Raw genomic sequence first — 20,367 nt, 5'->3', positions numbered from 1 at the left:
TGGGGGCGGAGCTCGGGCATGCCACGAAACAAGCAGCTAATTAGTGTTTTTTGTTTGTTTGTTTTTGTTTTCAAAAAAGCGACAAGCAACTAATCTGTTGGATATTCTTGGTGTTACTGGGGTCTCCCGGATCTGGAGCTGTTCACCCCTCCACATCCAGCTTGCAAGTTAATCGCACTTGCATGAATCAATCCACCACTGGATAATTGAATAATATTTCCCCACATTTTCAGAAATAGGCATACAAGAAAATATGTACTTGGTTGTTTAATTTCACATTTCAGGGGTGGGCAGGCCATCCAGAGACTCAACTATTTGTACACAATCTGAAGAATTCAGTTGGCACAGTTTGTGCGGTTTGGTAAGACACATGGAAAATGCATGGGAAGTTTTAAGGGGGGGGGGCGGGGGGGGGGGGGAAGCCTGAAGTAGTTGTTCTGGTATTTAGCTGACATTTTCATGTAAAAACTGCAACTTTGGCAGCTGTAAAGCAGAAAAGATCTTGTAGGAAAACATCTATCCCTATTTTCCAGTCGTCTCTCTGGCATTCTCCAGCGGGAGTTGAAGGTCATAAAGTCGGCTCAGGCAATGTTGTAAATCAGATCGGATTAGGCAGCCGTCCAGTTCAGGGCAGTTGGACTTGCCCCATTAAGTCGCCATTTGTGCTGCAGCACATTTCCCCTTATTTGTAGGGGTCTGAGTGTGATTGCACACCTAAGCCTCCATTTATTAACGATTATGATTATGACTGTTGCACGGAAATGTTCTTGACAAAATTTTGAAATTATGGAAATTGAGACAAATTTGGACAATTTGTTGTGGAAGTGAATTTTTATAGGTTGGCGGCAATTTTTTTTGCTGTGTTTTTGGGTGGCTGGAACAGATTAAAGGCATTTGCATTCATTTCAATGGGGAAAGATGATTTGAGATGAGTCTTCTGAGATACAAGCGTGGTCACGCAACAAATTAAACTTGTATCTCAAGGCATCGCTGTAGTTCAAGTTTAATGACGGGCATAATAGTCGATCAATCCGCTATATGCGGAACTTCACGTGAACAAACCCAAAAACAGGTTAGCTTGGCTTCCTGTGTATGCCGCAATAACTAGCAAAACAGCGGGTTGATGACATGATTGTTTGAACCCGAACTTGCTAAAAAAAATCTCAATCATTATGGCTGGTGTCCTCGGACTAAAGTTACATACAAATTAATCATTTATTCATACTAATATGATATGTTACCATTTTCATCTTTGGAGGTTGTGGTAACATGTTGTGTTTGAAAAAAATACATTGCCGACATTTAAAGTTCCTACGGGTGCTTTGTCTCCTATGCCATTCACCATAGCAAGGAGGAAGAGCTTCGACATGATTTGCTGAATGCGGAAGTAGGTTGCGCATGAACTGAATTGATGTAATTTCCCCCCAAAATATGGAGATTGATAATTGGCTCCAAACTAAATAATTAGTTAACATTGCAATGCCCATGGTATGTATGCTACACAATATAATTATGTACTGTATGTGACAAAGTGCAAGACAAGGTCACATTGAATAATTGGAAATATAGCATTTCTCCTTTTTAGATGTTGGAGAGGCACTTTGTGATTACATTATAGATACTTGATAGTTGTTATCTCTACATACATGGAAAAAAAAAAGCATTTGATATAAAAACAGAAGTGTCTGTGGTTGTGTCTCCCAAGTAGTTCATTGATGGAAGAGAGTGTCGGTAATGGAACCAGTTCATCAGGTTGTGTATTGTACTTGTGGTGCGTCTGAGCTGGATTTTGCTCTGAACAGTACCAGGGGGCAAACTGTGACCCTGCCCACCAGTTATTGTCAGCCATTTTCTATAAGGAGAAGAAAGGAATGTCTCAAATGTCAAACGCTGGGAATGGCACAACACCAAATCAAAACAAAGCTTCGCATTGAATGGAGTGAAGTCAAAGCAGAAGGGCCTCGTTCGAGGAGAATACGTGGGTAGCACATAACAGACGGCAAACATTTTTCACATTTCTGTAGTATTTTACCCCTAAAATGGGCCGAGCAATAAATAACATGTCTCTCCTTGCTCCCTTGCTACATTTTTAACTTCTTATAAACACAGGAAGTGCAAGATTGTATCACTGCTGGAAAAAGCTCAATGAAGTTAACTAAATTCAGTTACTTGGCTCAAATTACCTCAATCAGGTCCTAAAGGAAATATCCTCTGTGCTTCTTGACCTCTTCTTCTTACCTTATTACATTTGTTGTTATTATTATTTTTCACCCATTTCAGCTGTTCAACCTGACACACATTTGCGCCTCAGGTGTCAACTGACACAGTGTATGAAGGTGTTTTATGACTCCCCTGTATCATTCAAAGACACTACTTTTTACACCCCAAAATCTGAACCTAGTAAATGTACAACCCCACTTCCAATGAAGTTGGGACGTGTTAAATATAAATAAAAACAGAATACAATGATTTGTAAATCATGTTCAACCTATATTTAATTGACTACACTACAAAGACAAGATATTTAATGTTCAAACTGATAAACCTGATTGTTTTTAGCAAATAATCATTAACTGAGAATTTTAGGGCTGCAACACGTTCCAAAAAAGCTGGCACAGGTGGCAAAAAAGACTGAGAAAGTTCAGGAATTCTCATCAAACATCCCACAGGTGAATTCGCTACATCCGTAAGTGTGACTTGAAACTCTACTATGCAAAGCAAAAGCATTTTATCAACAACACCCAGAAACGCCGCCGGCTTCTCTGGGCCCGAGCTCATCTAAGATGGACTGATGCAAAGTGGAAAAGTGTTCTGTGGTCCGACGAGTCCACATTTCAAATTGTTTTTGGAAATTGTGGAAGTCGTGTCCTCCAGGCCAGAGGAAAAGAACCATCCGGATTGTTATGGACGCAAAGTTCAAAAGCCAGCATCTGTGATGGTATGGGGCTGGGTTAGTGCCAATGGCATGGGTAACTTACACATCTGTTACTCGCCTTTGCCCTAACCACGTACGTGACAGAAAAGGTACATACAGGTTTTGGAGAAACATATGGTGCCATCCAAGCAACGTCTTTTTCATGGACGCCCCTGCTTATTTCAGCAAGACAATGCCAGACCACATTCTGCACGTGTTACAACAGCGTGGCTTTGTAGTAAAAGAATGCGGGTACTAGACTGGCCTGTCTGAAGTCCATACCTGTCTCCCATTGAAAATGTGTGGTGCATTATGAAGCGTAAAATACGACAACGGAGGTCCCAGACTGTTGAACATCTGAAGCTGTACATCAAGCAAGAATGGGAAAGAATTCCACCTACAAAGCTTCCACACTTAGTGTCCTCAGTTCCCAAACGTTTATTGAATGTTGTTAAAAGAAAAGGTGATGTAACACAGTGGTAAACATGAACCTGTCCCGGCTTTTTTGGAACGTGTTGCAGCCATAAAACTCTTAAGTTCATGATTATTTGCTAAAAACAATAAGGTTAATCAGTTTAACCATTAAATATCTTGTCTTTTTCGTGTATTCAATTAAATATAGGTTGAACATGATTTGCAAATCGTTGTATTCTGTTTTTATTTATGTTTAACACAACGTCCCAACTTCATTGGAATTGGGGTTGTACATTAGATGTTGTTTTGCACAATGGGTTATTGTGTATGTGTCTGCTCAATTTGCTTTTCACTTATTCAGAATCAAATAAGTACTCTTGCTCTTTGCCTGTGCTTTAGTAAACGAGACAAACCGCTCAGCTCCAAACCTGCACAGATGCTGGGGCTGATACTGTATCTGGGTTTAATACAGTTTTGTTTTTTGTTAACCTCACAATGAGTCTTATGTAACATGATCTGTGTGGCATTAAACAAACACACTTAGTGCAATTGGTAGTTGTCATGTATTGTTTACATTGTATATAAAAATGAAGGTGAAGTGTTTTTTTGTTTTCAAAATATAGTTGCTGCTGATCTTAATAATCACAACTCTTCATCTCTTCTCTGAATGACACATTATATCGGCCTCATGTTGATTGCACTGATAGATAGCAATGAAGCATGGAAGATGGTGAGATAGTCGTAGGTAGCATGTTTCCCAGAAGGACTAAAAAAGCAAGGGGGGGGGGGGGGGGGGGTTGACTAGACAAGCAAGTTGTGATCAAATTTAGTTCTATAAACAGCACACATTCCTGCTGTAATTCTGGACATCTGGTATGCATGTTGCGTCTCTTTTTTTAAGCACAATTTATTAACATGTAACATCTGCGCATTTGCTTCATTGGTAGCTTCCAGCAGTTTTTAGCTTGAATTGTTTGTTTTTATACAATGGTCAAAGGTTTTAGAACACCCCAGTTTTTTTTATTGAAAGTCGATCCATTTTTTCCCCCCCCCCCCATTTTCAACACCGCTTATCCTGGTTAGGGTCGCAGGGCACTGGAGCCTATCCTAGCTGACTTCGGGCGAAAGGCGGACTACACCCTGAACTGGTCGCTAGTGAGTTGCAGGACACATATAGAAACGGACAACCATTCACACTCACATTCACACCGTCACTGAGTGGGAACTGAACCCAGGCTGCGCAAAAAAAAAAAAAAGTTAAGGTTACCAAAAGATGTACATTTTAGAATTATACAAAAAGGCATTGTCTCCAGACTTAAACACCATCAAACTGGTTTGGATTGATTACATGATATCAATTGTAACTTCAATTGTTTATTTGTTCTGCGCTTTCATTTAAGAATATAATAAGACATTGAACTGCGTGAATTTCAGTACAAAACAAAAAGGAAAATTGGGGCATTCTAAAACTTTTAAACCGATGTAATTTGGAGCTGCTTTACTATATATTTTGACAGTGAGTGCTGAACTGAAAATGCTAGCTTGTCCAACATTAATGAATGATCAGTGTTTAAAATCTCTTTGCAAAGATAATAATGCTCAGTTTTAATTGCTCTTTTTTACCTTAATAAAGCTTGGAAATATTAGAAGCAGCATTTAGCATGATGCACTAAGCCACTAAAAAATACAACCGCAATAATAAACATATTGTTACACTTATATCTCCAAAACTGAGCATTAATTGATCTGTAAAGGCAGAATTTTGCATACAGCTCATGTTTTTGAGCTCATTAGATTTTGCAAGTGTACCCAATGAAGTGGCCTGTGTGTGTATGTGAAAGCAATAGCGATGCACTTGTGTTTTTGGTTCACTGCAGACAACGTGATTCATGAGCAGGCAATGTGGTTCCAATGTGGAAAAGTCAGCTGAAAATGCGCTCGTGATATTCCCATAACTGTAATGGGAACAAGTGGTTTTCCATATAAACTGCATAAACACTTATTGACCAGCTACGTGAACATTGTGGGTCCACAGACCAGTTGTGCTTTAGACTGGAGGGTGTGTTTTATAGTCACAGGTTAAGAGTCAAGTTGACAGGTCGTTTGTGGTCAGGCTCATGAGGGCACTGTTGATGTGGGTGTAAATGAGGGTTACCAGTGTAAACAATCATGTTTATTCAAAGGCGTATACTACCAGTTGAGGACTTAATTGCTCCTAAAATGTAATCATGAGGACCTAAAACATTTTATGTCTACAAACACAAATGAAAGCAGTTTGAGTTAAATTTGCCTTGGTTGCCTCGGGACGTGTGCCTTCTTTTTTTTAACTGCAGGATTAGATGACACAGCTCTTGGTTCTGATTGTGGTTGTTAAAGGGGAAGCACGGCCTCAATACAGAGACACGCGCTGCCACTCAAGTCCCTCTCCTGTGGTAGGGTGCCGAACATAAACACGGGAAGTGAGATCATGAAAGTCCCCAAAATTTAAAGTGGGCTCTGACGTTGGGAGCACAGGCCTATAAAGTTTCTGACACCCACTCAGCCATTAGGAATTGTAAAATGAACACACATAGCTGACTTAATTGGAGAGTCTGGGCTTAGATTTAATAATAACCGAGAAAATGTTCTATGCATTAACGTTAACCCACTGAGTAACACACTAGCTCATTCATGACACATCATGTTTACACACAATGTAGCCAGTTATAGGGAATATCATATTGTATCATATGTTTGGTAATTTAAGCTAAAGTTGAAATGGACATATGGAGTACAACCCAATTTTCAGAGCCATTTGTTTGTTTACAAGCAAGACTTAAACTACCGGTCACGTGTGGGGAGTAGCTGGACCCAAGAGCAGGCGGAGGCAGATGTGAAATGATGAACAGTTTATTGAGGAAAGGTTATGGAGGTGGTCTTGGCTGTGTTGGCAGGTGGCGACGTGGGCAGGTGGCAGGCAGCGGATAGAACAGGTAGTTGGCTTGGTGGCAGGAATGACAGAGGTCACGAACACAGGGGAGCACTGGGAACAAGCAGACAAGAGTTAACAAGGGAAGCGAGGAACATTATAGCTTACTTGACATAAGGTGGGCCGTGGTACCGCTAGGAGAGGCTGCAATACTTAGGCAAGGATTTCTGGGAACAGGCGGGCTTATCTACAGCGGTGGTGATGAGGCTGATTGAAGACAGGTGCTGAAAACAGAGAGAGGCGGGGGGAGAGAGGACACAAAGCGCCCTCCCGGCTCCAATAATGGAACTGCAGGGCACTATATGACACTACCTAAATTCCATGACAATGAGACATTGAAATTTGTTCTCATTTTGCAGTTCTGGATGAAGGAAGTTTAATTACCTGTTGCAAAATAGGGCATTTTTTACATTTCCCCTAATTTCTCAGTGAATAAAGCGCAGATGTTCATGTCAAAGACAGGGTTTGTCAGTGATGGGCTAGCATGAAGGTGCTTATCCAAATTAGAATTGTTCATATTCCAAAGTTATTGTTTGAGTGTACATTGCCGTGAAAAAGTATTTGCCTCTTTCTCAAATTCTTATTTTTTGCATAATTTCCCCACTTTTAGGATCATCAAAAAAATTTAGTTTTTTTTTTTACCGTATTAAATAAAATCACGTGGTTTACTTGGGTTATCTTTGTCTGATATTTACATTTGTTTGATGATCTTGAACATTAGCGGGGAAGCTACGCCAAAAATAAAAAATAAATACATTTGAGAAGGGGCAAATACTTTCTCACGGCACATGTGGATCTTTTTAACGTGTTTAGTGTTTCGAGATCTGTGTCACTCATTGATGTTCCATCCATCTATTTTCCGTACTCCTTATCCTCACTAGGGTCGCCAGCTGACTGGGCGAGAGGCGGGGTACACCCTGAACAGCCAATCGCAGTCATTAAAGTTAAAGCTGATATATTGTACCAGACGCTTTGATAACTGGGTTTGATAACTAACATTTTTATATAATGTGCACTGTATATATTTTCAGAACTCTATGAACCTGCCTCCAGACAAAGCTCGGCTCCTCAAGCAGTATGACAACGAGAAGAAGTGGGACCTGATTTGTGACCAAGTACATTCAGATTAACTCTAGTGACGTAACTCAATTTAATGAACAACTGAAATTACATGCATTTATCTTGTTTGGCCCACAGGAGAGGTTTCAAGTGAAGAATCCACCACACACTTACATCCAGAAAATACGAGGCTACTTAGATCCTGGTGTCACCAGAAAGGTTGGGAACTCAATTAATGACAAAGCGTCTGATCAGCTACCTAAAAGTGGACATAAATAAAACACTGCTTTTTTTGTGTCTCCCAGAAGTTCCGTAGGAGGGTCCAGGAGTCTACCAAAGTCTTAAGGGAGCTGGAGATATCTTTGAGGACAAACCACATTGGGTAAGCGTCCCTTTTCCTGCTCTACATCTGTTTCTCACTGTGTAAAGCTAAAGGAAAGCCTATTATTGTTTTCCCTAGTGAAGAATAGTCCTTTCATTGCTCTCTCTGGTGCCTGGATCTCCCTCCCATTGTTTTAAGTTGTCAAGCTCTGCAGCTTCACTTCATAGTCTTAGAATGCCCAGATGCTAGCCATTGTGTTCCCGCGTCCACTCCCCCATGTTGGAGTGTTGAACAGGAAGCTTTGTTGCGTATGCCAGAAGGACAGGAAGATGGAACCTTTGTAAATAGAAAAACACACACAAGGATACTTTTTTTTTTTTTACACATTTTACACCTACTTGAGCAAACATCCTCTATTGTGATGTAATTATATCACAACTTTTTCCACCTTTTTAGCTACATTTTTATCTTCACAAAATCATGTGCTGTAGTGACTTGCCACTAGTAAAGAGAAAACTTTACATACCAGTATAAATGTACTCTCCCGACTGTCTGATGTGTTTTCATTTAAGTTTGCAGCAGACACAACAAAAGTATTCAGTGATTCAACTTTTTATCTCAATTTGCCGCACACTTGTTGCTAGACAGAATTCGTCAAGCACATTCATGACTGTCCCACGGGCCAATGGAAAAATTGTTTGAATGACTTGACAGAGAGCCGCCATGAAGGAGGTCAGACAGGCACACACACTCAGGAAATGACTCAAAAACACCACTCCAGTGATGCCTCGGGATACGAGTGACTCGGCTTGCAAGATTTTCGAGATATGAGCTGTCGGACAATTTTTTGGTTTGACTTGCGAGCAAAATGTTTAGGTGCATGCGCTGTATGGTGGCAGTCAACTCAACTCACTTCACAATAAGCAACAACAATATAGCAGATTCTTCAAATTCTTCAAAAAAGAGGCTTCAGGCTGTTTATTGCCGATCTCAGTTCAAGTTTAGTGTCAAACTAAACCTAAAGAAAAAAGAATAACCTTTAACCTTATTCACTGCCAGCCTTGCCAGTTGACATGGATATTTGACTTCTAAAGCCGTCAATGGCAGTGAATGTGTTAAAGAAACTACAGTTTTGCCTTAAATCCACTTAACATAATGATAACAAACAATGCAAAACGACACAGATGGGCTAACAAATAGCATCTATGTGGAGGTATTGCAACACTTTGAGCAATGGATATTTTAACACAAATGGTGCAGCAGCACATGTAGACATACAATATAGCAGTACCCAGGCATATATTCTTTATCCACTGCAAAAAAAATTATGGATATTACTGCATCATACTGGGTCACTTATAGTAGTTGTGAAACTCTTTGTTTGTGTCTCCATGACTGTATTATACTGCCCCCCCCCCCCCCACCCAAGTGGTCAAGGTGGGCACATCAAAAGGAAAAGCAATGATTTAATGAGGCACTTAGTTTTCAATTCTTTACATTTTCTTTAGTTGTGCTATTACTATGTTTTTATGAAGTACAATATTATAGACTGCTATTTTCCTTATTTAATAATAACACACTTTTGTTGTTTTTTGGGGGGAGGTTGAAAGGATTAATGGCATTCCAAACAATTCAGTGGGGAAAGATGATTTGAGATACACATGTTTTGAGTTATGAGCGTGGTTACTGAACAAATTAAAATCTTATCTCAAGGCACCACTGTATAAGGATTGTGAGACTGCTCTGTATTTAATATAAATGTTCTGCTATCAGGAAAAACTGTGGTGGGATACTGCTTTTTTGCTGTAGATCCAGTGTTGCTAGCAGTATTCCAGGAGCAGAGGGACGGCTTCAAGTTTTCCATAGCGTTTGACCCCCCCCCAAAAAAAAACAAAAAAAAACGAATGCCTTCAATGCATTTCCCAGAAGTGGAATAAGGTGGGATCATTTTCAGGAGAACTGAGAGCGCGTGGATGGGCTTGTGTTCTTTATGACTGTCTGAGTCTTATTCCTGACATGGCCCAAAAAATCTGAGCTCGCCGCGGCTGGGTGGAAGGGGAGGTGGTGTGAAGAGAAAGGGGTCAGAGGCAAAGAAGGGGGGAGTTTGCAGACAGGAAACCAATGATCATGGCTGCCTTCACACACACACACACACACCCCTCCTCTTCCCCCTGTACCTAAACTGCTTTGTTCGTTTCCTCTCTTCCATCCCTCACCTCCCTTTCCCTTTTCCTCACTTCCCTCCGACACTCCTGCTTGCTTTCCTGTCTATCTCAAGTAATCATTCAGATAAGAAACATTTACATCTATTTTAGGACTCACTTAGCCCAATACTTTGTGTTCAAAGAAGAAAATCCTGAACTGAGCCCACATCCTACAGCTGTATTCCCTCCACATTTCTTTCTATGCAGTGGTCATTCCTATGTTTTGAGTTTCCATAAAAATGGGGTTCAATTGGGTGGAAATCGGAGGCCTTATCCCATTTTGCTTTCCATTCCATCTTTGCCGAGGTCTTCCTGTTAGGGAAGAGAAGAACCCCTTCAGGGCTCACTCAAAGGATGATACAATTCTAGTGAGGCCACTAAAGACATTGCTGTTACCGAATATGACCACATAATCGCATAGGTTCAATAAACGGACCTGTACTACAGATACTAGTTTACTGTAATTGGTTCTTCACCACGCTCGTAACTCAAAACACTCAAATCTCAAATCTTCTTTCCCCCTTAAAAATGAATGAAAATGTCTTTAGTCCATTCCAGTCTCCGAAATAAAACGGACAAATAATGTGTAATATGTTTTTTAATGAGACAAATAGCACTCTATATAATATTATACTTTATAAAAACCATACAGTAATGAGAGAAATAAATAGTATTAAGAATTGAACAGTTTTGTCACACGTTGTCATTCAATGCGTACGTGCCTTGGACACCTGGGGGCAATATAGGACAGACAGACGGATGTATTGTACTGCAGACTTAGCTCCTCCTCTCCGGTCCTCAGTACGGTAGTAATATTAGTCGTTCTTAGCTAAGCATGAAAAATATACTGTATGCCTGAGAGTATTGTTATGTAATCTCTCTACATGTGTTGCTGCACAGTTTGTGTTCAGGCATCCGCTGCTTAAGGGGTAACAACAGTGCCACATAAATGCTAATTGTTAGCCAGTGTCCCTATAGAGTTTCCCATTGCATGTTATCATTCAGGTAGCAGAGGCTGTGTGGTTGTTTTAAATCCACAACAATTACCAATAAACAGCTTTAAACCTCTTTCTAAAGAATATTTACTAATTATATTTGCCAAACCGCCGCTTGTTGGGAGTTGAGTTGTGTACAGCGCTCCGATCTGAAGTTTATGCTCGCAAATCGAGCAAAAGAAACGTCCGATCGACCGTTCATATTTTGAAAAACTGTAAGTTGAGTCACTTGTATGTCAAAGCACCAATGAATATGGTACTGTAAAAAAATGCTTAACCAAGTTCTGTTCAATAACCCTATTTTAACCCCAAATATCTTCATTTAACAGGAGAGCAACAAGAACAGGCAATGAAGTCTTGCCCAAAATTTGGGTTTTAATTTTTTTAAATTCTTCTCCACCTTTGCACATTTTAGTCTTTCTCGCTGCTTTCTATTCATGTTGAAAACCACGCTCCTACGAAGAAGGGTGTGCTCTTGATTTTGTTGCTCCGCTGACCTTCTGTGTTCCGCCTGCGTCATAGGTGGGTCAGGGAGTTCCTCAACGATGAGAACAGAGGTCTTGATGTCTTGGTGGAGTACCTCTCCTTTGCCCAATGTGCTGTCATGTGAGTATTTTTACACACGGCCGAGCCACGTGATTTTTTGCCGTGAACTTTTCCTAAAAGAAACCGGGCTGGGCAGCTGCTGCTAAGTAAGCACGCTCCGTCCTGCTGGGCCTAAAGAGCTGCTTGTGCGTCAAAAATGTGCTGTGGGCACATTGCATTCTTTGGATGTGTTTGTCTCGTTGCATAATTGGCAAGCTGAATGTGGTATCGGTATACTACAGTACACTGTGTGGACACAAGTACTGGGACACCTGTTCATTACACTGACAGGAACATTTATTTGTCTCTCCTCTCCTCGAGGAAGATGATTCGACACAGTCATTGTTATAGTGCATCCAAAAGATTTATTTCGATACTAACCTCATCCAACCATGCCGTATGGACTTGCATTATAGGAAGAATTAGGTTTCTCGAGTCAACACCCCAACTTATGAACTAATTGGTGAAGCGGTGTCTCAAGATTTTAGCCCTATAGTGTTATGTGTATTATTTAATGTTTGCCTGAATGAAAGAGATTTTCTTCGCTGAGCTTTATCGTGCACCTATATGATGGTCTTGTGATAACTCCCTTGCCGCCTTGCTCACCTAACCTGCGCCCCTGCATCTACCCACCCCACCCCCTGCACCTCTGTGTCTGCCGATTTGTGTATGTGTGTGTGTATGGCCCAGGTTGGATTTTGAGGGGCTGGAGAATGGGGAGGATGGCTTTTTGGAGAAAGCTAAATCTTGGAGCAGGTCCATAGAGGATTTGCATCATATGAGCACTCAGCCCTTCTGCAACACACTGGTGCGGTCGGCCCGCCAGTCTGTCCTCCGGTATGTATCGCTTCGCTGGCTTCTGTCCGCTACTACCTGGTATTGACTTGCCCCGCTAACCTAATGTGCGCTGTGAACATGCATTAGCATGCTAACCTGTTGTGCTGGTTCTGTCTGGCCTAAAGAAAAGCCCTGCGTGCTCAGTATCTTATGAGTCTTGCATCACAATTCAAACTAAAATAAATCTGTATCAACAGTCCTACCTCGTATGTCCAGATTGTTTGAGTTTTAAAATATATATTCAATTAAATATAACAGTCTGCTTTTGGTTTGGACACATTATGTCAGGAAATATAGTAGACAAAAATGACAAATGAATACAATATACACTATACTATATGCTTTGGGAACTGGCAATAACAACAGATACAACTGCACACTGAGATCCAATTACAGGGTTGTTTTAAAATCCTCCCTTTACAAAGACAGAAATTCTCAGATTTGATTCAGTGTCAGAAAAGTGTTCATCCAACTATATTTTTAGTAATAATATTATTATTGTAGGTGTCACGGTGGAAAAGCGCTCCGGCCCGCCTAGAGTGGAGTTTGCATGTTCTCCTTGTGCTTGTGAATGTCTTCTCCTGTCTACTCCTTCCCACATTTCAAAAACATGCATCCATTGAATACTCTTAATCAGTGATCCTCAACTGGTGGATCAGGACCCTAAAGTGGGTTGTGGAGCCATTTTGGGTGGGTCGTGGACAGGAAGCAAACATTTGCAGGGGGTCTTCAGTTGACGACGGTCCCGACGTCCAACATTTTGCGGTTACAAATGGCGGAAGAATACGTTTTCATTTGGTACAAGAACGCAGGCTCAGTTCGTGACTTACTTACTGTTTTTCATTGGATGATTTTTTTTTTAATCTATGGTTTAGATATGTTCTTCATAGAAATATTTACTTACTGTAATTTTGACTTTACTGCTACGTTAGCATAGATTAGTAATATATTATGGTGCGTTAAGACTTTTTTTTTTTTTTTTTTTACAATTTGGTCACGTTGATGCTGTATGAGCAGTGAAATATTTTACGTGCATGCCAGGTCAGACTTACCTTTTATTTGGAAAAGAACATTATTTTGACTGGCATATGTCAAAAACATTATTACTTGGGGTGTAAATGCAGGGGCAAAGAATTCACCGCAATTGATGGCTGTTGAATTCAAATACCCGTGAGTGAGCAGTGAACGAGTTAAACAGCCTCTCACATAAAAAAATAACAACGCAATGATTCAAGGCTGTTAAAACTATACAGTAACTGAATTGTACCATACTGAGAACTGTTTTTAGGGCCTACGATAGCAAAATATTGCTAATGTGTTACAGTTCTACGCCAATCACAATTACAGTATTCTCTCTCTTCTGGCGTTATTCAGAACCGAGCCTTGATGTAGTTGTAAGGAGAACAGTAGAATTGAGAATGTTTAAAATCTTGTATTACAGTACGTGAGGTATAAGAATCAGAAATGTTTACTCAAGACGCCTGTGAAGTGCACGTCACTAATAATGTTATGTGCACATGCTGACTGTATGAGTCAGTTACATAATTGCCCTGTCTCTGCTGCTCTTGACTTTCGGTTGACAGCGGCGAGGAAACCAGGCATCTCCCATCATGCATCTGTAACCTCAAAACCCTCTGTCTTTTCATTCTGCCAGACCTCATTCTCTCTCACGCCTCTCAGCACGTGACATGCACAAGAGTCAACAGAAGTGGAGGAATAAATCAGACGAGCTGCGCTATAATAGAGCATATTTGAAGTGCTGAATTGTGACCAAGTGATAACGTTCACCATGTGTTGCAGCTATGGCTCAGTCTCCAGCAGCAAAACCATCAAGAACTCCCGACTTGTAAGCCAGAAGGATGATGTGCATGTTTGCATCATGTGCTTGAGAGCCATTATGAACTACCAGGTATCAAACAAGTGTTGCTAAGTGGCCCGAAATCACATCACAACATTGTATATTTGTCATGACACATATATATGCTTTCTGTACTGTGATGTGCTCCATATATAGCTTGTTTTTGTCTCACCACATCCTGTTGTCTGTCTGTCTTCTCTTCATGCAGTATGGCTTCAATATGGTCATGTCTCATGCACACGCTGTCAATGAAATTGCTCTCAGTTTGAACAATAAGAGTTCACGGTAAGAACTAATGTATCGCCATCACGCTGAATGCAGGGTTGGGACAAACAAAAGTACTGTATATTAGAATGCATTGTGTTGTTCTTTTGACAACTAAATAGTTGGTCCTATCTTTGGCTTGTGTGTATTTAACACACATATTGTGGCTACTACAAGTATCAAAATGCACTGCAATAGATGGTGCATTGGGGCAATAGTCACTGGTTATCTTGCCCAATTGGAATCATGTTTAAGTGGCAATTTTATGACGCATGCAGTATTTGAATTTGAAACATGTGAAACAAGTTTATTGGTAATCCAAACTGTCTGTCAATAACAAAGGGTAGTTTGTTCGCATTTATTATCTTAGCACCCAAGGCTTCTCAAGGGACAAAAGGCATTTTGCCAAGCCCTTCACTGTCAAATTTGAACTTGTTACAGGTTAGTGAATTGTCAGTGATAGGATGTGTTCTTCAATTGTCACATTAATATTGTCAGCAGGGTCAGAAGTGAATAACAATGTGTAATATTGATTTTATAATGAAGGATTTTCAGGGTGTACCCCGCCTCTCGCCCGAAGATAGCTGGGATAGGCTAAAGCAAGCCCGCAACCCTAGTGAGGATAAGCGCTACAGAAAATGGATGGATGGATGGATGAGAAGTTGGGAATGAGAGGTGTCCATGCAGACAGTTCGTGGAATGTTTATTGAAAGGAGATTAGTGCTTAAACCTTAGTGCCTGATCACTTCGTAATGAAGACTTGGGCTGGTGTGTGTGTGTGTGTGTGTATGTGTGTGTTGGGGGGCACTAAAAATCCTTAAAGACCAGCAGCCCTCGGTTCAGCCGTATCATTATTAATAATCATACACTAATTTTGAGATTGACGTGCATTTATTCCTGCAGTCTAGAACTGAACGGTCCTGCTGCACAAAACTTCAGTGCTTGCTTTTGAACTTTCTGTGCTGTCCTAATGAGTGCCTCCCATACTTTCAGGACAAAAGCCTTGGTCCTTGAGCTGCTGGCTGCCGTCTGCCTCGTTCGAGGAGGTCACGAGATCATCCTGTCAGCGTTTGACAACTTCAAAGAGGTGCCCAAAGCGAGACTGAATGCAATTTGAGCTATGTTATTATTTGTTTCAAATCTGAAGTTCACTGAGTTAGACCCATTGATAAAATGTGAAGGAAAGGTTTCAAACAATACATTTCTCAACATATCATTAGAAGTCAAAGCTGTTCAAAACGACATTCAATATTTTGATGTTTAAAATGGCCTCATCGCCCATTTGAGTTAGTTGGATTCTTTAATAATCCCTTGTCCCACATTAGTGTTGATAATAAAAAGAAGAGTGTGATCCATTCAGTAATGAATGGCCCCAAATTGCTGGGATGCACGGAAGCCCGCAGGGCCAGCGTGTTGGGATGAAAGTTGTGGAGCTCTGGAAGTTGTCACCTCGACAGAGGGTGCAAGGGAAACTCTGCGGTGACCTGTCGGAGGTCATTCATCTCATTAGGACACCAGATGTGAAACAACCTTTAACAATGATAAGGATCAACTCCCTGATGGCAAGCAGAGGACTGCAAATGCTTGCTGAGCGTCTTCCTGCACAGACATCTTAAATACCAAAACAAAGGAAAAATGGTACAGAGTGCAAATAAGCCCACTCATCAAAACAAGATGTTTTCTTTATTGTGGTGTTTTGTAAGTCTTTTTTTCCCCCCCGAGCCCTTACAAGTAGCCATTTACTGGTAGTTTATAATGGCCGTTTATTTTTACTTTATTGAGACCTAAAAAAAAATGGACAAAAATAAAATAAAATAAAAAACAGCAAAAGAATTTACTGTGAAAACACCAATGTTTGTATATACTCTTCTCGAAGTATTTTTGGTCAGAAGATTATATTATTTTCAGTTGACTCGCCTTGCGATAACTAGTGAGGAAAAGAATGAATTGTTTTAAAACTGCATAGCTTCTCAGAAGGATATCTCATGTTAGAACGTCTTTAAAGGACCTATAGCAGCCAGATGACCTATAATTCACTCACAAGTTCTCTTTATGTATTTTTTGCCCCAAGAAAATAAAACTGGGAGTAATTTCCCAAAATATCAAACTGTTTTGGAGCAATTGGCAAACCACTAATTGCTCTGGGAACGACCCCTTTGCAATCAATACAACGAACTGACGAAATGAATGAATCTACATGCACCTCATATGGCTTCCTTCCTTCCACAACGAAGAATTACAGTGATCGAGTTTAAAAAAAAACAAGCCTACTAAAATGTGTCTGACCTCACTATATTCACTTGTTATTGTCTACAAAACATCCAGACTTTGAATCTAGATGGGAGTTTTACAAACACTTTTTAGACATTTTGCAGATTTGAGAGCGTTTATAGGTTTGTTCTCAAGCAATTTTCACCACTTTAAATTGGTTTATATTGCGTAAAACTAACAGACAAATTAGGGACAGACCGATGGTATCGATTTGTGAAGTAACCCATAACAAGTAGCAGTATAAGGAAATGTGCTCGTCTTCTGCTGCTGATATGAGCAGGCTCGGGCAGGTTTTGACCTCAATGCCAAAATCTGGCAGAAAATCACGATGTCATCAAAAAATAAGCCTAAAGTTACTACTGAGTCTATTTTGGGGTGATTTTATTTCCTGCAGGAAATATTATATTAAATATTAATAGGTATCTATTGCTTTAACCGAATAACAGGTGTATCGGGGGAGGGGGGTGGGGACATTTTCAAGATAACTGTGTTGATAAGAGGAAATAAATCCTAAAATACATTGTGAACTGTAGAGCAAACGATGGAATCATAGTCATAGCTTTTCGATACTATATGGGGCTCTTGTCTAAGTGGTGCATATTTCTCTTGGAATATTTCTTTCCATTTGCAGCTTGGCCTCTAACTCATTAAACAGATGATGTCAGTGTCCTGATGATGACATCATGTCATATAATCATGTAATATTAGAAAGGTATCACTTTGGCCCTTGTAGGTGTGTAAGGAGAAGCATCGTTTTGAGCGCCTGATGGATTACTTCCGCAGTGAGGAGGGGAACATCGACTTTATGGTAAGAGCAGCTTTGTATTCTTGTATTTTGCCGTGGCCAGTATCTAAACGTGTTTTGGTCTGGGATCCAGGTTGCTTGCATGCAGTTCATCAACATTGTTGTGCACTCAGTGGAGGACATGAACTTCCGAGTCCACCTGCAGTTTGAATTCACCAAACTAGGACTGGACGACTATCTGGAGGTAACTATCGGAGGAGATAACGTTGAGACTATGTGCTCTGTTCGGTGTCACTAATGATGTGATGTTATTTGCCCCCATCAGAAATGTAAACACACTGAGAGTGACAAGCTGTCGGTGCAGATCCAGGCCTATCTGGACAACGTGTTCGACGTGGGTGGTCTGCTGGAAGATGCCGAGACCAAGAATGCAGCACTGGAAAAGGTGGAGGAACTGGAGGAGCACCTGTCTCATGTAAGTGCACCACCTGGTCGAGACCACCAACCCTGCTCACTGGGCCCTTCTATTATAATTTACCCTGTGAGTATATGTACAGTGCACAATTTAGCTGTTCCAACACTATAATTATAATGTACAGCGTTTTCGTTTCATAAGTGGTTCAGCATAATCATGGGGTGGGGAAGTTTGGAAAATGTGGTGCACGTAACAATCCTAATATTGTGCTCCTGCTGGCTCCTTCCATCTTTGCATCCCACGCTGCCTTGCAAAGACCGTCTACACATGGAAAAGGTCGTAGGCAGCCCTGACATCAGTTGGGGAATTTCATAACAAACTCTGCTCTCAGGGGTCAGGAATGACGAGGGAGGATGAGGTTGAATTCCAGCGCAACGTGGAGTCGCTTGAAATTCAAAATAAAAGCTGCATCACACATTTGGTGCATCATGCTGCTGACTGTATCATATTTCTCATTGATCATGCTCAGTGTAAATGGAAGAGTGGGAGGGAGGTATCAGGGAATGATCCTGCTGCTACTGCTACTGCTGCTGCTGTTGTGAATGTGGAATTCACCTCCTCTGGTCGCTATGGCCTCGACATACTTTTTCCCAGGTGACCGAAAAGCTTCTGGAGGTTGAGAATGAAACGATGATGAAGGTGGCTGACTTGGAGAAGGTGCTCCTCCAGAAGGATAAAGATCTTCAAGCAATACGGGTAAGCTGGAAATGCACTGATGGAAGATTGCTCTGAGTGTTGACAGGCTCAAGTAGAAAATAGCATTTTCAGAAGCATTTAACTAAAGCAGTGTGATAGCAAATTAGGTCGGCAGGAAGCGGCTGTTTTTTCAGCTTGTGAAGTCACGATTTTGTGATCTATATTGCCCCCCGGTGACTGCTCAGGAGACGTACGAGTCGACCAACACGCAGGTCAACACCCTGAGAAGGGTGATCAAGGAGAAGGATGCCGCCTTCCAGAGGCACTTCAACATTGAGAGGCGACTCCTGGAGCTGGAGCAACAAGGCACCATCCGCCTGTACAAGAAGCCCGATGGAGACATTGCCATCGAGCCGCTCGGCGTCGGGGGATCGGGCGTGGCGGGCAGCACCGGCGTCGGCATCCCGCCGGCTGACATCAGGGCTCTATCTTTGGGTTCAACGGCGGCCATAACGGAACCAGGGGTACTTGATCCCAGTTTGCCTCCAGCCAGTGAAGCTCCACCCCCACCTCCTCCACCACCTCCGCCTCCTCCTCCACTTCCTTCTACCACAAGTGAGCATAGTGACACACAGCCATGGCATTTGAGGGGAGGGCGGGCTTTTAGTTGCAGTTCTCCATGTGGCAAGTGAGTGTTCTACCGATAATGACACCTATCTGTATTTATCATCATCATCATCATTCATTCATTCAATCATTTTCTGCACTGCGTTTTCAACACAGTCATTTATACTCTCACGCCTGTGAGCAATTTAGAGTTTTCAATTAAGAAAAAGGTGACAGAAAAATGCAGTACCTGGAGAAAACCCACACAAGCATGTGGAGAACATGCAAAGCCCACACAGAAAGGCCTGAGCCGAGATTCCAACCCAAAACCTCTGAACTGTGAGGGTCAACGTGTTAAAGGGAAGTTTGCCATTCAAAATAAATGAATAATTACTTTATTTGGTCTGACATTCTACCGTGTCCCTCGGGGAGTCCTGTGGGGGGTGCGTCGCGAGTATGGGGTACCGAACCCCCTGATACGGGCTGTTCGGTCCCCGTACGACCAGTGTCAGAGTTTGTTCCGCATTGCCGGCAGTAAATCAGATTCGTTTCTGGTGAGGGTTGGATCTCCGCCAAGGCTGCCCTTTGTCAACGATTCTGTTCATAAGATTTATGGACAGAATTTCTAGACGCAGCCGAGGCGTAGAGGGGGTCCGGTTTGGTGGCCTCAGAATTGCATCTCTGCTTTTTGCAAATGATGTGGTTCTGACCTCCAACTCTCACTGGAGTGGTTCGCAGCGGTTTGAAGCGGTTGGGATTCAAATCAGCACCTCCAAATCTGAGACCATGGTCCTCAGTCGGAAAAGGGTGGAGTGCCCTCTCCGGGTCGGGGATGAGATCCTGCCCCAAGCCGAGGAGTTCAAGTATCCTGGGGTATTGTTTACGATTGAGGGAAGAATAGAACGGGAGATCGACAGGCGGGATCGGTGCAGCGTCTGCAGTGATGCGGACTTTGTATCGGTCCGTTGTGGTGAAGAAGGAGCTAAGCCCAAAGGCGAAGCTATCGATTTACCGGTCGATCTACGTTCCTACCCTCATCTATGGTCACGAGCTGTGGGTCGACCAAAAGAACAAGATCCCGGATACAAGCGGCCGAAATGAGTTTCCAGGGTGTCCGGGCTCTCCCTTAGAGATAGGGTGAGAAGCTCGGTCATCCGGGAAGGGCTCAGAGTAGAGCCGCTGCTCTTCCACATTGAGAGGACCTCGTGCCTCTG

The 20,367-nt window shown here is 41.8% G+C and overlaps 1 protein-coding gene and 1 long non-coding RNA gene across 6 annotated transcripts in view; one reads left to right on the top strand and one right to left on the bottom strand.

Annotated features, from left to right (window-relative positions):
* fmnl3 (formin-like 3) overlaps positions 1-20,367 on the top strand; it is a 41,829-nt gene that overhangs the window by 10,677 nt on the left and 10,785 nt on the right. For 4 of the 5 annotated variants that reach the window (XM_061774293.1, XM_061774308.1, XM_061774317.1 and 1 more), the window contains exons 2-14: positions 7,328-7,411; positions 7,494-7,574; positions 7,661-7,737; positions 11,399-11,482; positions 12,152-12,298; positions 14,099-14,207; positions 14,365-14,441; positions 15,414-15,507; positions 17,425-17,499; positions 17,570-17,680; positions 17,762-17,911; positions 18,506-18,607; positions 18,793-19,162. In XM_061774293.1, coding sequence (XP_061630277.1) covers positions 7,328-7,411; positions 7,494-7,574; positions 7,661-7,737; positions 11,399-11,482; positions 12,152-12,298; positions 14,099-14,207; positions 14,365-14,441; positions 15,414-15,507; positions 17,425-17,499; positions 17,570-17,680; positions 17,762-17,911; positions 18,506-18,607; positions 18,793-19,162 — 1,561 coding nt within the window. The remainder of the gene's footprint in view (positions 1-7,327; positions 7,412-7,493; positions 7,575-7,660; positions 7,738-11,398; positions 11,483-12,151; positions 12,299-14,098; positions 14,208-14,364; positions 14,442-15,413; positions 15,508-17,424; positions 17,500-17,569; positions 17,681-17,761; positions 17,912-18,505; positions 18,608-18,792; positions 19,163-20,367) is intronic. The other variant, XM_061774326.1, reaches the window with a different exon arrangement.
* Positions 6,204-7,321, bottom strand: LOC133478355 (uncharacterized). Its single transcript, XR_009788659.1, has 2 exons — positions 6,429-7,321; positions 6,204-6,350 (listed from the first exon to the last, which is right to left on the bottom strand). It is a non-coding gene; the product is annotated as an uncharacterized LOC133478355 (long non-coding RNA).

Source organism: Phyllopteryx taeniolatus, chromosome 1 (genome assembly GCF_024500385.1).
Source record: "Phyllopteryx taeniolatus isolate TA_2022b chromosome 1, UOR_Ptae_1.2, whole genome shotgun sequence".
In the NCBI taxonomy this organism is placed as follows: Eukaryota; Metazoa; Chordata; class Actinopteri; order Syngnathiformes; family Syngnathidae; genus Phyllopteryx; species Phyllopteryx taeniolatus.
The sequence above is the reverse complement of the archived record's forward strand: the minus strand, read 5'-3'. Positions and strand labels throughout refer to the sequence as shown.